The sequence below is a fragment of the Ovis canadensis genome, chromosome 15, assembly GCF_042477335.2.
Source record: "Ovis canadensis isolate MfBH-ARS-UI-01 breed Bighorn chromosome 15, ARS-UI_OviCan_v2, whole genome shotgun sequence".
Lineage (NCBI taxonomy): Eukaryota > Metazoa > Chordata > Mammalia > Artiodactyla > Bovidae > Ovis > Ovis canadensis.
In genome coordinates, this window is record NC_091259.1 from 44,285,793 (window position 1) to 44,299,224 (window position 13,432).

A 13,432-nucleotide genomic window follows, 5' to 3' on the forward strand; every position below is an offset into this window, starting at 1 on the left:
CAGGGGTAAAAGCCAGATTGCCTTCATTACAGGTCAAAAGTTTATGAAATGTTTATGTCTGAATTTGGTTGTTACAAACAAAGGAATGCCACATTCTTCACGATGTTACTATATTTATGTGGCACTTATACAAAATTAAAAAATTAATTTCCATCTTGGCAAAACACTTTGATCATTGTGTATTTAATGGGGTTTCCATTTGAGAACAACAATCATTAGTCTCTAATACGTTTCATATTTCTGTGGAAATAAGACAGGGTGGAATAAGAAACATTCGTCTTCACTAGTCTTTGGAAATATCTAAAGTAATTGACTAGCTCAGTCTTCTGTGATGGCCTGGTGACCACTAACTGTGACTGTTTGCATAATAGTCAACTCTTCACTTCTGTAGTGATAACTGTTTGTATCTGATTAAAATTAAGACTGTTTTAGTTCTCTTGACTTTTCCAGAAGTTGCAAAAATTGAGATTTGCTGTTCTGCTTTAACCAAACAAATGCACACATGGGGATAACAATATGCTGAGTTTATGCAGATTTTACAGCACGAATCTGAATAAAATACCCACTAATAGATCCTTAAGGAGTAATAAACACACATGAATTTTCCTTAGTTGCACTTTAAAGTGATTTTAACATACTACTAGACCTTAACAATAATATTTAATTGACAAGATTATGCATTTGTATGGATTGAAAAGGTGGTACATATCTAATTCCAAATGAATCATAAATTTTACTTTTGCATAACATGTTTTATTAATTTCTTTATGGCCAGGACATTCTACTTCCCTCCTGGTGAGAGTTTCTTAAAACATAGTAAGATAATTTAAACACATTTAATTAACATTTGTCATCCATTTTATAAAGTAATCTGACTTTTGTCCTCATAAATATTCTCAAAATTTTTCTTGGTTTGAAACTATAGGAAGACTATGGAAAGATATGTGATGGAATTTTTGTTGTAGTTTATTTTTCTTTTTAAGCAAATCTTTCTCTGTTGACCACTTTCCAAAGTAAGCTGACAAATTGGATGATGTATACTACTGCATAAGTGAAAGCAAACTTAACATTTCTACCTGATAAAGCTATGGGCTTCTCTAAGGCATCTTTTTATTCCTAGTGCTCAGCACAGTACTAGGCAGATAGTGCTCAATTCAGTTCAGTCGCTCAGTCGTGTCCGACTTTGTGACCCCATGGACTGCAGCACGCCAGGCTTCCCTGTCCATCACCAACTCCCGGAACCTGCTCACACTCATGTCCATCGCATCAGTGATGCCGTCCAACCATCTCATCCTCTGTCGTCCCCTTCTCCTCCCATCTTCAGTCTTTCCCAGCATCAGGGTCTTTTCAAATGAGTCAGCTCTTTGCATCAGGTGGCCAAAGTATTGGAGCTTCAGCTTCCACATCAGTCGTTCCAATGAATATTCAGGACTGATTTCCTTTAGGATTGACAGTGCTAGGTGCTCAGTAAAAGCTGTGGAATAGTTGAATGAAGACAGGCACTACTGACTTTACAGAGTAACATGTCTCTTAGGGGCCCAAGAGTTCATTTTATACACGTGGAACTCTTTATTTCAGGAATTAAAGGGACATATAAGTAAGAAATGCTAAAAATCATGATTACATCAGTACCACATCCATGTTGTTTTCATTGAAAATTCATTATTTAAACAGAACATGTACAAATGAATAAGAAATAAAGTAATGATGTTTGACTACTGATGATCCTGGTAGATTAATGAGATATTTGCCCATTTTCAAAAATACGAATAGAGCAGACTGTATACAGTATGCTGAAAATATAAAAAGATGTTAACACAAAGGACATGCAAAGAATTGGCCCTTTCAGGGCTATTAACATTTCTCTGAATATACACCTAAAGAAGATTTTTAAAATATGTGCTATTGCTCTGATACATGGAGCCATTGTACTGTTACTCTCAAAGATCATTCTCCTCCTTTGTAATCAAGAAAGGGAGCTGGAAAGTACTAAACCGTGGAGTGGATTTGCAATAGCTGTCTTTAAAGACCCACCTATAAAAAGAGTTGCTTTGTTTGCATGCCTTGCTCTTGGTAGTGAAGGTGGGGATGATATGTATCATCTCCATTTTTCCTATGAATATTAAGATGTTTTATTAGATATATTTACTAGTGTAAATTAGTAAAGACAAGTAAACTAGTGAAGCTATTTTCTGTTCTTTTCCTTGAAATTAACTTTTTAAATATAATATACATGAAGAAAAGGTTAGCTATTCATTATTATTCTTCAAAGACACGACTTTGAAAGACTAAAGCTGTTTTTAAAAAGGATGCCCATAAACTGCAATATCTTTAGTTTATCCTACCTTTCTAGGAATTTTCCTGGCCCTTTAGTGAACATTTTGAAAAGATTGGTGACAGTAGTCATCAAAATTCCAGGAAAATAAATTGCATTGTATGAAAGATGAATAGTAACAAAGTGTTTTGCATGTTATCCTTGTGGGAGTTCAAGAGAGAGAAAATGTCTTGCCTTCAACAAACAAATAAACCAAGCAGAATCTTTTTCTTATATTATTTGTACATTTATTATCCATTGGATGTTGGTGGGAAACATCTAGGAAGATAGGACTCTGTGTTCTTAAAGATTCAGAAAATTTGTGTCTCATAATTGCTCCTGATAAAATATCAGTTTGATTATTCTCCTGCTAGAGCTAGTTGGATTCTCTATAAGCAAGGATTTGCAATCCACCATTAGTGGTACCAGCCAGAGATTTGCTAAATAAGACAAATGAAGAGCAGACAAAGTGATATCAAAATTTATTTAAACATCATTCTTAAATCTTCTTCTACAATGAGAACAGCTACAGCTCTATACTTTTTTGCAGTTATATTAACAATAATATTACCCTATGGAAATTAGTGCTCAGAAAACAAGTTCTTGGGTCCTCGATGATTCTCCTGTTTATTAGTTGGCACAAAATGCCTACTGTGTATGTCCTTAGCCCTGTGATAAGAGCAATGGAGCATAGAGCAATATAAGTGTCACAGGCTATTCAAGACCCTCAATTTACTTGGTGAGAGATGATTAATGAATTGAAACAATTAGAGAATAGTCAGGTAGGCTGTATACAAGGCTCCTCTGGATACTTCAAACTATAGTCAATATGTTGACTACTGCTTTATGCTTTTTACTGCTTTATGCTTTTCGAGTCAGGGAAAAACAGAATCTTAAAAATTTAGACCAAAAAAAAGTTTTGCAACTAAAGGGTTTGTTTTAAAGCATTATTTATCCTATCAAATGAGACCCTTTCCCTCCTAACTCTCCAGAAATAGCTGAGATTTGGCATGCATTTTTTGGCAGTAAGAAGATACCTCCATGCCTTGAAGGCTTTTCATGTAAGGTTCTGGGGACTTTATTTCTTTCACTCTAGACTGTACAGCTTTTATAATGGTAACACTTTATGCAAATAACTCAGCTACTCTCTGCAATAAAGAATATGGCCTTTAAGGAAATTCCACCCCCATCTCACCCCCACCCCTAGCCCCACCCCTTTCTGTCTTTCTTTATGCCCTGCCTCTCCCTCTAATTGCTCTTTCTCTCTTGTTGTATTTTTTGTCTCTGTCTTCCCCTCCCTCCTTCATGATTTACAAACATTGGAAACATTCCTTCCAACAGATTAAGGAAGCCTTCTCCAATTAAATCACAGGAGGAATGATTTTCTAGACATAAGACATTAAAAAGATCTTCACTTGCTCACTGTCTTTAGGTAATAGACATTAATATTGTTTATGATTTTCAATACAAATACTTATTTCCTGTCACTAAGAAAAGTTAAATAATCCTCATGAAAGAAAATGAGCCCCCCTGAGTGTCACTCTGTTTGCATATTAGCACGTAGCCAGGTCTCTGCCAAGTTGCTTTCTGACTGACTGCTGCAGATGCTCTTTCTCAAGTATTCTGAGTCATATCTTTAGTGCAAGTCTTCAGGGACAAACAATAGCACCTGTTCCTCACAAGATATCAGGCCAGTTAGCCCATTCATGTATCTTTAATGAAGCTCTGGGGCAGATGGCAAAAAATGGCATCATCAACTTAGCACAGAGAAAACAAAGGGCATAAGTGTTGATGCAACAATGCTGTTTTACGAATAGAAAGAGACAGAACCTAAGTGTTTCACGTGCATCTGCTGCTGTCTCGATTGTCTAAAAGATGTGAGTTACACCCTAGCAATTAAAATTTCTGGGCATGTAGCCTATTTGATCAAGAATGTGTTCTTCACCCTCTGCAAAAGGCAAACGCTTTGGTCCGGGATTGTGGAAGTTTAGAATTAATGGGCAGATATGCTTTAAGGGATACAGTTTGCTTCTTTCCTGATACGCTGACTAGCTCCACCTATGACAGGGTTCCTGGATTCTCATTAGTCATTCCAGTTACATACCCAGTTAGTGCTGCCTTCCAAAGCAATAAAAAATAATGCACTTTTATGCTCAGATATTATTTTTGGTTACATTAAGTTTTGCTCTTTGTATTAACAAAATCAGTTTTACTCCTACTTATGGGATAATTGAACATTCTTTGACATTGCCTTTCTTTGGGATTAGAATGAAAGCTGACCGTTTCCAGTCCTCTGGCCACTGCTGAATTTTCCAAATTTGCTGGCATATTGAGTGCAACACTTTCACAGCATCATCTTTCAGGATTTGAAAGAGCTCAACTGGAATTCCATCACATCCACTAGCTTTGTTCGTACTGATGCTTTCTAAGGCCCACTTAACTTCACATTACAGGATGTCTGGCTCTAGTTGAGTGATCATACCATTGTGATTATCTTGGTCATGAAGATCTTTTTTGTACAGTTCTTCTGAACTCATCTCACACGCTAGTAAAGTAATGCTTAAAATTCTCCAAGCCAGGCTTCAGCAATATGCGAACCGTGAACTTCCAGATGTTCAAGCTGGTTTTAGAAAAGGCGGAGGAACCAGAGATCAAATTGCCGACATCCGCTGGATCATGGAAAAAGCAAGAGTGTTCCAAAAAAAAACACATCTATTTCTGCTTTATTGACTATGCCAAAGCCTTTGACTGTGTGGATCACAATAAACTGTGGAAAATTCTGAAAGAGATGGGCATACCAGACCACCTGACCTGCCTCTTGAGAAACCTATATGCAGGTCAGGAAGCAACAGTTAGAACTGCACATGGAACAACAGACTGGTTCCAAATAGGAGAAGGAGTGCGTCAAGGCTGTATATTGTCACCCTGCTTATTTAACTTCTATGCAGAGTACATCATGAGAAACGCTGGACTGGAAGAAGCACAAGCTGGAATCAAGATTGCCGGGAGAAATGTCAATAACCTCAGATATGCAGATGACACCACCCTTAGGGCAGAAAGTGAAAAGGAACTAAAAAGCCTCTTGATGAAAGTGAAAGAGGGGAGTGAAAAAGTTGGTTTAACGCTCAACATTCAGAAAACTAAGATCATGGTATCTGGTCCCATCACTTCATGGGAAATAGATAGGGAAACAGTGGAAACAGTGTCAGACTTTATATTTTTGGGCTCCAAAGTCACTGCACATGGTGACTGCAGCCATGAAATTAAAAGATGCTTACTCCTTGGAAGCAAAGTTATGACCAACCTAGATAGCGTATTGAAAAGCAGAGACATTACTTTGCCAACGAAGGTCTGTCTAGTCAAGGTTATGTTTTTTCCAGTGGTCATGGTATGGATGTGAGAGTTGGACTGTGAAGAAAGCTGAGCACCAAAGAATTGATGCTTTTGAACTATGGTGTTGGAGAAGACTCTTGAGAGTCCCTTGGACCACAAGGAGATTCAACCAGTCCATTCTAAAGGAGAGCAGCCCTGGGTGTTCTTTGGAAGGAATGATGCTAAAGCTGAAACTCCAGTACTTTGGCCACCTCATGTGAAGAGTTGACTCATTGGAAAAGACCCTGATGCTGGGAGGGATTAGGGGCAGGAGGAGAAGGGGACAACAGAGGATGAGATGGCTGGATGGCATCACTGACTTGATGGACGTGAGTTTGGGTGAACTCCGGGAATTGGTGATGGACAGGGAGGCCTGGCGTGCTGCGATTCATGGGGTCGCAAAGAGTCGGACACGACTGAGTGGCTGAAATGAACTGAATTTATGGGATGATTGAGGGTCTTCCCTAGTAGCTCAGATGGTAAAGAATCTGCCTACAATGCGGAAGACTTGAGTTTAATCCCTGAGTCTGGAAGGTCTCCTGGGGAAGGCAATGGCAACCCACTCCAGTATTCTTGCCTGGAGAATTCCACTGACAAAGGAGCCTGGCAGGCTACAGCCCACTGTGTCTCAAAGCATCGGACATGAATGAGCAACTAACATATACACATGGGATAATTATGGCTCAGCAGGTGAAGAATCCACCTGCAGTGCAGGATACACAGGAAACCCAACTTTGATCCCTGGGTCAGGAAGATCCCCTGAAGAAGGAAATGGCAACCTCTCCACTATTCTTGCCTGAAAAATCCCATGGACAGAGGAGCCTGATTGGCTACAGTTCTTGGGGTCACAAAGAGTTGGACATGACTGAGCAACTAAGCATAGCACAACACATGGGATAATTAAAAAATCTGAATTTTGGCTAAGGGAAAACTACACTTTCAAGAAAAAAAAGATTGTATTTGAAATTTTGATAACTTCTTAAAAAAGACATGTGGAGACTGGTCACTCTTTGATGGAATTCTATTGTTTCTTATTCTTTAGTAAAATATTTTTGGAACTTGCTGTTTACAATGTGACTGCCTTTCCTGGCATGTTACCGAATGGGAAAATACGATGATGGGAAGATAAAGGAAAGGCAGGCTTACATTCTTCAGAGCAGGATGGGACTTTTCTCTTTTATCAAAATTCTTTATCTTCCTTAGGCACTGATATGCAGTGCAGTAAACTTAATTCACAACTTCCATAGAAGAAAAATAGTTTAGATGCTTATGTGATGCTTGTATGGCCACCAAATCCTCTTTCCTTACCTTCCCCACCCACCTTGTTCTTGCTTTCCATTTTTGTCCCACCTCCAACCAATAATCTTCTAGTAAGTAAAACAAATGGAAAGTTCTGAAAGAGGAAATTATTGCTTTAATTCATGATTTCCACTCACTTTATTTGCACTAGGTCATACTGGTGAACTTTGTATGAAAGGTGGTAGTTGGAAGTATTCATAGAACTGTAATTACCTGTGCTACCTTTTATGACACATAATTTTTAAAAAATGGTATCCCGTTGGTGAAATCTGAGTAAGGCTGTTGGACTGTGTCAATGTCAGTGTCCTGGTTGTGATATTGTTCTATAAGTTTTCAAATTTCTTCACTGGGAGAAACTGAGTAAAGTATACATGGGATCTTTTGTATTATTTATTATAACTGCATGTAAATTCACAATTATATTTAGCAAAAGATGACTTTATGCTTAATATAGTACTTAAAAGTATAGGCTTTGAGCCTTACATCCCTGGCCTTGAATCTTCGCTCCATCACTTTTTAAGTGACCATGTTACCTAATTTCTCATTGTTTTGTCTTTCTCCTTAAATAAATGAGGACATTAACAGTAGGTACCTGATAAAACTTTGAGAATTAAATGAGATGGAGCATTTAAATCACTTTCCCATATGCTTGACATATAGGAAAAACTGGAAAATATTAGTTGCTGTGATGATGCTGATGATTTCTATAATTAGAGATATAAGAGGAGCTTTTCGTTTCTCAGCCTGTGTTCTAACTGGCTCCTGGGTATTTTGGCTTATATTTAATGAAGGCATTTTGAATTGCACATCATTATTTTACTTAAAATAAGGTCAATTTTATCATTTGGATCTAAATGATTATTGCTAACGAATTAAATGGAATTGATGACAAATTTGAGATCAATGTGTAGGTACAAAATAAGAGAGAAGAAACAGACTGAAACTGAACAACATAGCATCTATACTCCATAGTATGAATATTTCAGAGACACATCGCTGAAATATAAAATTATTTTCAGTTGCAGCCCTTCAGATTTTCTCTATGCAGAGAACGTGCATGTATGATTTCTCACTTTTCTTTTCCTGAAGTCCGTGCGATGTAACGGAAAAAGCGCTGAACAGGGTGCAGAAGTTCTGGACTCTAGATCCAGGTCTGTTGCAGGCAGTGTGACCTCAGCTTCACCTTCTCAAGCCACCTGGTTCCCTAGGTGTAAATTGTGAGATTTGAATTGGATTAGTGACTCTCAAAGAATGGTCCTTGTACCAAGGGCACTAACTAGCTTCACTTAGGAACTTGTTAGAACAAGTATACTCAGGTTCCCACCTCAGATCTACTTATTTCTGAGAATGGGGTCAAATAATTTTTGTTTGAACAAGCCCTCCAGATGATTCCAAAGTCCACAAAAGTTTGAGCATCTCTTCTCTGGATTAATTTTAGTCTACATTCTAGACTGTTGGCCCCAACCCCCAGAGTTTCTGTTTCTTAGGTCTGGGCTGGAGTCTGATAATTTGCTTTTTTTAAAGGCTCTCAGGTATTGCTGATGCTGCTGGTTGGGTACCACACTTCGAGAACTGCTAGGTTAGATAAACTCTAAGCTTCACTTCAACTCTTTGGTTCCATCATTATCATTGTTTTCACAATACCTTCTGTCCCCCTCCTTATTTACTTTATTTCTCAGTTTATTGAAACTGCCTCTTATCTCACAGCATTGACACTTTCTAAAATATCCTGTTCTGTAGAGGATGATGGACAGAAAAGAACTTCCCTAAGTTCTTACAGCTTATGTTAGTATGAAAAACCTACAGCTCGTTAAATGTTAAAAATGACCTTAATTAGTTAACTTTAGTCTCTCAGTTACATAGCTAGCTACAAAGGAAATATCTTCAGACATCAAGATTTAATAATTAAAGTCTGATACCAGATTGCCATTGATGCCCTTATGTTTAAGATCTGAAGAGCTTGGGCTCCAATGTAAAAATAAAATTATTTTTCAGATGCTGTTTAATGAATAACACTAAGGATCCCAATTTACATCTTCAAATGAGCCTTTTAATCCCACCTTTTTTTTTTTTTTTCTTCGTGTTCTGGATATTTAGGATAAGATAATGCTCTGTGAGACATGGGTCTGCTAAAAACAAACAAGCCTCTTCCTGCCAAACTGAATTATTTATTTGACTCTTATTTTCTTATTTGAAGTAGAGTTATGGGTTAAGAGCCACTGTTTCTTGTATTAGTTCTTTAGTAGTCTGATAAATTTCTAGTACTGAATAGCAAATTGGATAAGAAAAACTAAGAATCTAATATTTACTGAGTGCCTATTAAAGGCTAGTCACCGTGCCACAAGCATTACTTTTCTTGTTTATTTAATCCTCACAACAACCACACTGCTAACTACCAGCTAAGTTAGTACACATTAGCTTTGGTTTTTACATGAGAAAATAGACTCAGGAAGGCTGAGTAACTGTTCAAGATCACACTGCCAAGGAAATGACACTATAGATTTAAGCTTTAGATTCATTTGACAATAAAGCCTTTGTAGACATAGTAGATTCTGAATAAATGTGTTGAATGAATGGAAGAATGACTATATTACATTGTCTTCCTAATGTTGACTTTTAAACAAACGTAGAATTATAAAGTAGAAAATGCACCATAGGTCATTATCTAATTAGAGTTTAAGTTATGTCTGTTCTTTAAACTATCTGTGACATATGAGTATACAGCCGTTACTTGACCACTTCCCTGGAGGAGGGCATGACAACCCATTCCAGTATTCTTGCCTGGAGAACCCCATGGACAGAGGAGCCTGGTGGGCTACAGTCCATTGAATCATCTGAGCACACACACACATAGGAAAATGGTGCAAAGAACCTCTTTAATCACAGGGATTATTGAATAACTCATTATTGGAAAATTCTTCTTTGCATTAAACTTCCCTAAAATCTTTCTTTTGAGCCTAGTTCTGTTCTTTGTAATCACTCAGACTTAATTAAGTTCTTCCTCCATACATAATTCTTTCAAATATTTCAGCATAAGTGTATATCTTCTCTCTCCCAATCAAAATAGCCCCCATTTTTTCAGCTTCTTCTCAAAATCCATAACACATAATCATGATTTAATAAATATTCATTGAAAGAAGGAAAGAAAAAAGTTATTTGATACCTAGACTCCCCACTTTTTGTTTCCTTCCTTTAGAATGTGAAGCATCTGTGCTGTGTTCTGGGTATATGGTCTTAGCATCTCTAAAGCTAAATGAAGTGATTTCCTTTGATATACTCTTATACTAAACAATAGTCACCCACAAAAATATCATGTCTTATTTTCTGACATAGAACAGTGCTGTCATCTTTGACATCTCATGTTTGCAAGCTGGAATTGAACAGCAAACCTAGTGCTTTTCTTCAGGGCTAAAGGCAAGACCTAGGCACCAGGGGATCAGCTCCTGTTTAAGCAGGCTAAGTTTGTACTCAAACATACAAAACTTGGGCTTACCTCAGCTAAAATGGAAGAAAAAGCTGCCCAAAGCTAGTTTCTTTCACGCCCCACTGGCAAGGTAGTAATTGCACAAAGACCTTTTTATTATAAGTTGATTTTCCTGAGAAATGAATTCAGAGAAATACTGTAAAGGGTTTACTTTTTGCTTGCCCTTTATTAACCCACATCTTAGGGCTTTCCCTAGAGAGAGACTGTTGGTAAATGAAACCTCTTAGACCTGCACAGGAGCATTTTTGCAATCTGTCCCTGGCTGTGAAGGGAACAGGGACAGGATAAGGCAAGTTGGTGCTATTTAAACAGGGTCATCAGCCAGTATATGGAATTTTGCCTAAAGAGAATATTTAGGAATTTAAACGGGGGAAGGGTTTGGGGTTGGTAGACTACTAGTCAAGATTTGTATCTTAAACAGGATATACTGCAGCTTTTTTATACTAGTAAGGAGAGTAAAGATCCTGTTTGAACTTAAAGATCATTGCTGTTAGTACATCCTAGTTTTGATCTTTAAATAACAAAAGTCCTATAGTTTAATTTATAAAATCATGCCTTGAAAGTCAGTACAAAACCTTCCTGTGATGCTATTCTGGAATCAGGACAGCATGCATAGAGTAAAGGAGGGAGCTGGGAAATTAAAATGTAATTTTCAGACATGATTCTGTCATAGTTCTTATTTTCTTTATATGGAATACAAATACTGATATAGAGTGAAGATTTTCTGTTTTGCATTTTTGTGCTCTTTGATACATTTATTGAGGTCAAATGAAATTTGATATAGTAGGATTTATTATGAAATGCTCTCTGAATACAACTCCATAATTACTCAGCTACATGGTAGTGCATAAAGCTGTAAAACTGCTTAGCCAGACAAGCAATTTATATGTTACATCGAGGTGTGTATGGGAAAGAATATTAGTTTAACTGGGAGCCAAGAGGTAGTAGCCTTAAATCTGAAGGGCTATATGTTTGACGTAATACAGCAAGGCTTTGAAATAAGATATCTAAACTGGGGAGCTACAGCTTTTGGAATATATAACAATTAGACATTACTTTCTGACCAAGGACACTAGTAACAGTTTTCAAAATAAAGCACAGAATGCAAAGCTGATGAAAGGGCAAAACCTTTCAACACTGTACGGTGAGGGAAAAAACATTTCTTCTGGCTTTTTGCTTTTTAAAAAAGAAGGAAAAGAAAAAAGTCAAGATGAAAGAAAACCATTCACTTTAATTTAGTGGAAGCAGGGATGAGGCCAATTCACAAGGAGGTTAGATAGTTGGTATACCAGTGGAATCTGAAAGGGCTTTGGTAAAATTAGCGTGAATTTTCTCTGGGAGCAGATTTGGAATGAGGTTAGAAATGGGTGGCTGTTCAGGGACCAGCACACCACCAGGAGTGAAAAATAAATACTTCTTGGCGTGCATTTGCTCTGTGTCTGATCATAGGCTCTCTTCTGTTTAGCAGGTTCAGGGTCACATGCCTCCGCTCATGATCCCAATTTTTCCACATGACCAGCGGACCCTGGCAGCAGCTGCTGCTGCCCAACAGGGATTCCTCTTCCCCCCTGGAATAACATACAAACCAGGTAAGTAGACAGGGATTTAACATTCTTTTGTGAATGCTAAGATCCATATGTTTTTGCTTAGTAGTCAAAACAAACACAGAAGCATATGAAGGAACTATGAGTAAAAAGATCATAAAAGGTATTTTAAAGTAAAATTAGAATTGTGAAGGGGGCATGTTAATAACTAATTGATTGCTTGAAACTTTACTTTCTCTTCTTCCACTTGAATTTGTTCTGTATTCACAGATAAAATGCTACTTTCCCTCGGGACTACAAATTTTGTCAGCTCTCTCTCATATCTTTACTGTGAATAATTGTCTTTGGTTAAAGATACTTTTCTCTTCCTGAGAGCTTTTATACTCTAGGAAAGTGGTCACATACAGTATAAAATGCTATTATTGTTTGTTGTCTGATTTCTCTTGGAAGAAAAGTTCAAACTGAACTGATTTAATTAGCTTGCCACTAATAGGTAAAATTCTTTTTTGATTTCAGTCTAAATAATGAAGCATTCAGTAGTATTTTCTCATTCATCTTTGAACCTCAAAGACGAGGTCACATAACCTTGCAGTGAAATATGTTTTGAGATGATTTAGCAAATGTTATGATTTTCTTTATTCCTCTGGGTTTACTGGACTCCTGGGGAATTCAATTAGGGGCATAATGGTTTGAAGCTTCTTTCAGAGCATCCTTGTAAACAGGGCTTTAAATGTTTAAAGATATGTTGCCAAAGGAATCCAATGTAAGAAGATAGTCAAGTAAATAAAAGTCAACCTTAATTTCATTTGTACATTCTTTGTAAGTGACCTCACCTCAGAAGCAGTGACCTTGTTCTACTCATTAATAATTTCTGTGTCAAGTTCTTTTTAACGTATTAACCTGATTATATTAACCTCCCAATCTGAGTGCAACAAATCTGAGTGCAGCAGATTTGTGTGTGTGTGTATGGATTTATAAAGCTATTTTAATATGCTTAAAGCAACAATAAAATATAAGTCACTTTACAAAATTCTCTGTGAGGAAACTTACTGAATAGCATAAGACCAAACCTAGTGGGTTTTAACATCTATTTTTTGCCATCAGTTACTCTTATGCATTTGATAGAGAACCCCTTTCCAGTGAAGAAAGATAAGATGTGTCAAAACCCAAATGATTTAAAAAAAATAGAGATTTTGAGGGATTGGCTAATTTAAGGACTGACTTAAAAATTCCTCAGATACAAACCTGAGTAAAAGGATACCTGAGTAAAAGAAAATTGTGTTATTCAAATTGTTAAAAGTTGATTTTGCTAGAGCAGAATTTTTAGAGCAAGTTATATTCTGTGAAATTAGTGTCTGTATTAAGGACAGAATTATATTTTGCCAGAGAATATCTTTCTGTCAGTGCAGTGGTTCAGTT

The 13,432-nt window shown here is 37.0% G+C and overlaps 1 protein-coding gene across 50 annotated transcripts in view; it reads left to right on the forward strand.

Moving 5' to 3' along the window:
* The window catches only part of SOX6 (SRY-box transcription factor 6), a 715,111-nt gene that overhangs the window by 564,638 nt on the left and 137,041 nt on the right, over positions 1-13,432 (forward strand). For 29 of the 50 annotated variants that reach the window (XM_069554268.1, XM_069554273.1, XM_069554280.1 and 26 more), the window contains one exon: positions 11,938-12,058. In XM_069554268.1, coding sequence (XP_069410369.1) covers positions 11,938-12,058 — 121 coding nt within the window. Of the gene's footprint in view, positions 1-11,934; positions 12,059-13,432 lie in introns of all 50 variants that reach the window. The other 21 variants (XM_069554258.1, XM_069554261.1, XM_069554295.1 and 18 more) reach the window with 1 other exon arrangement.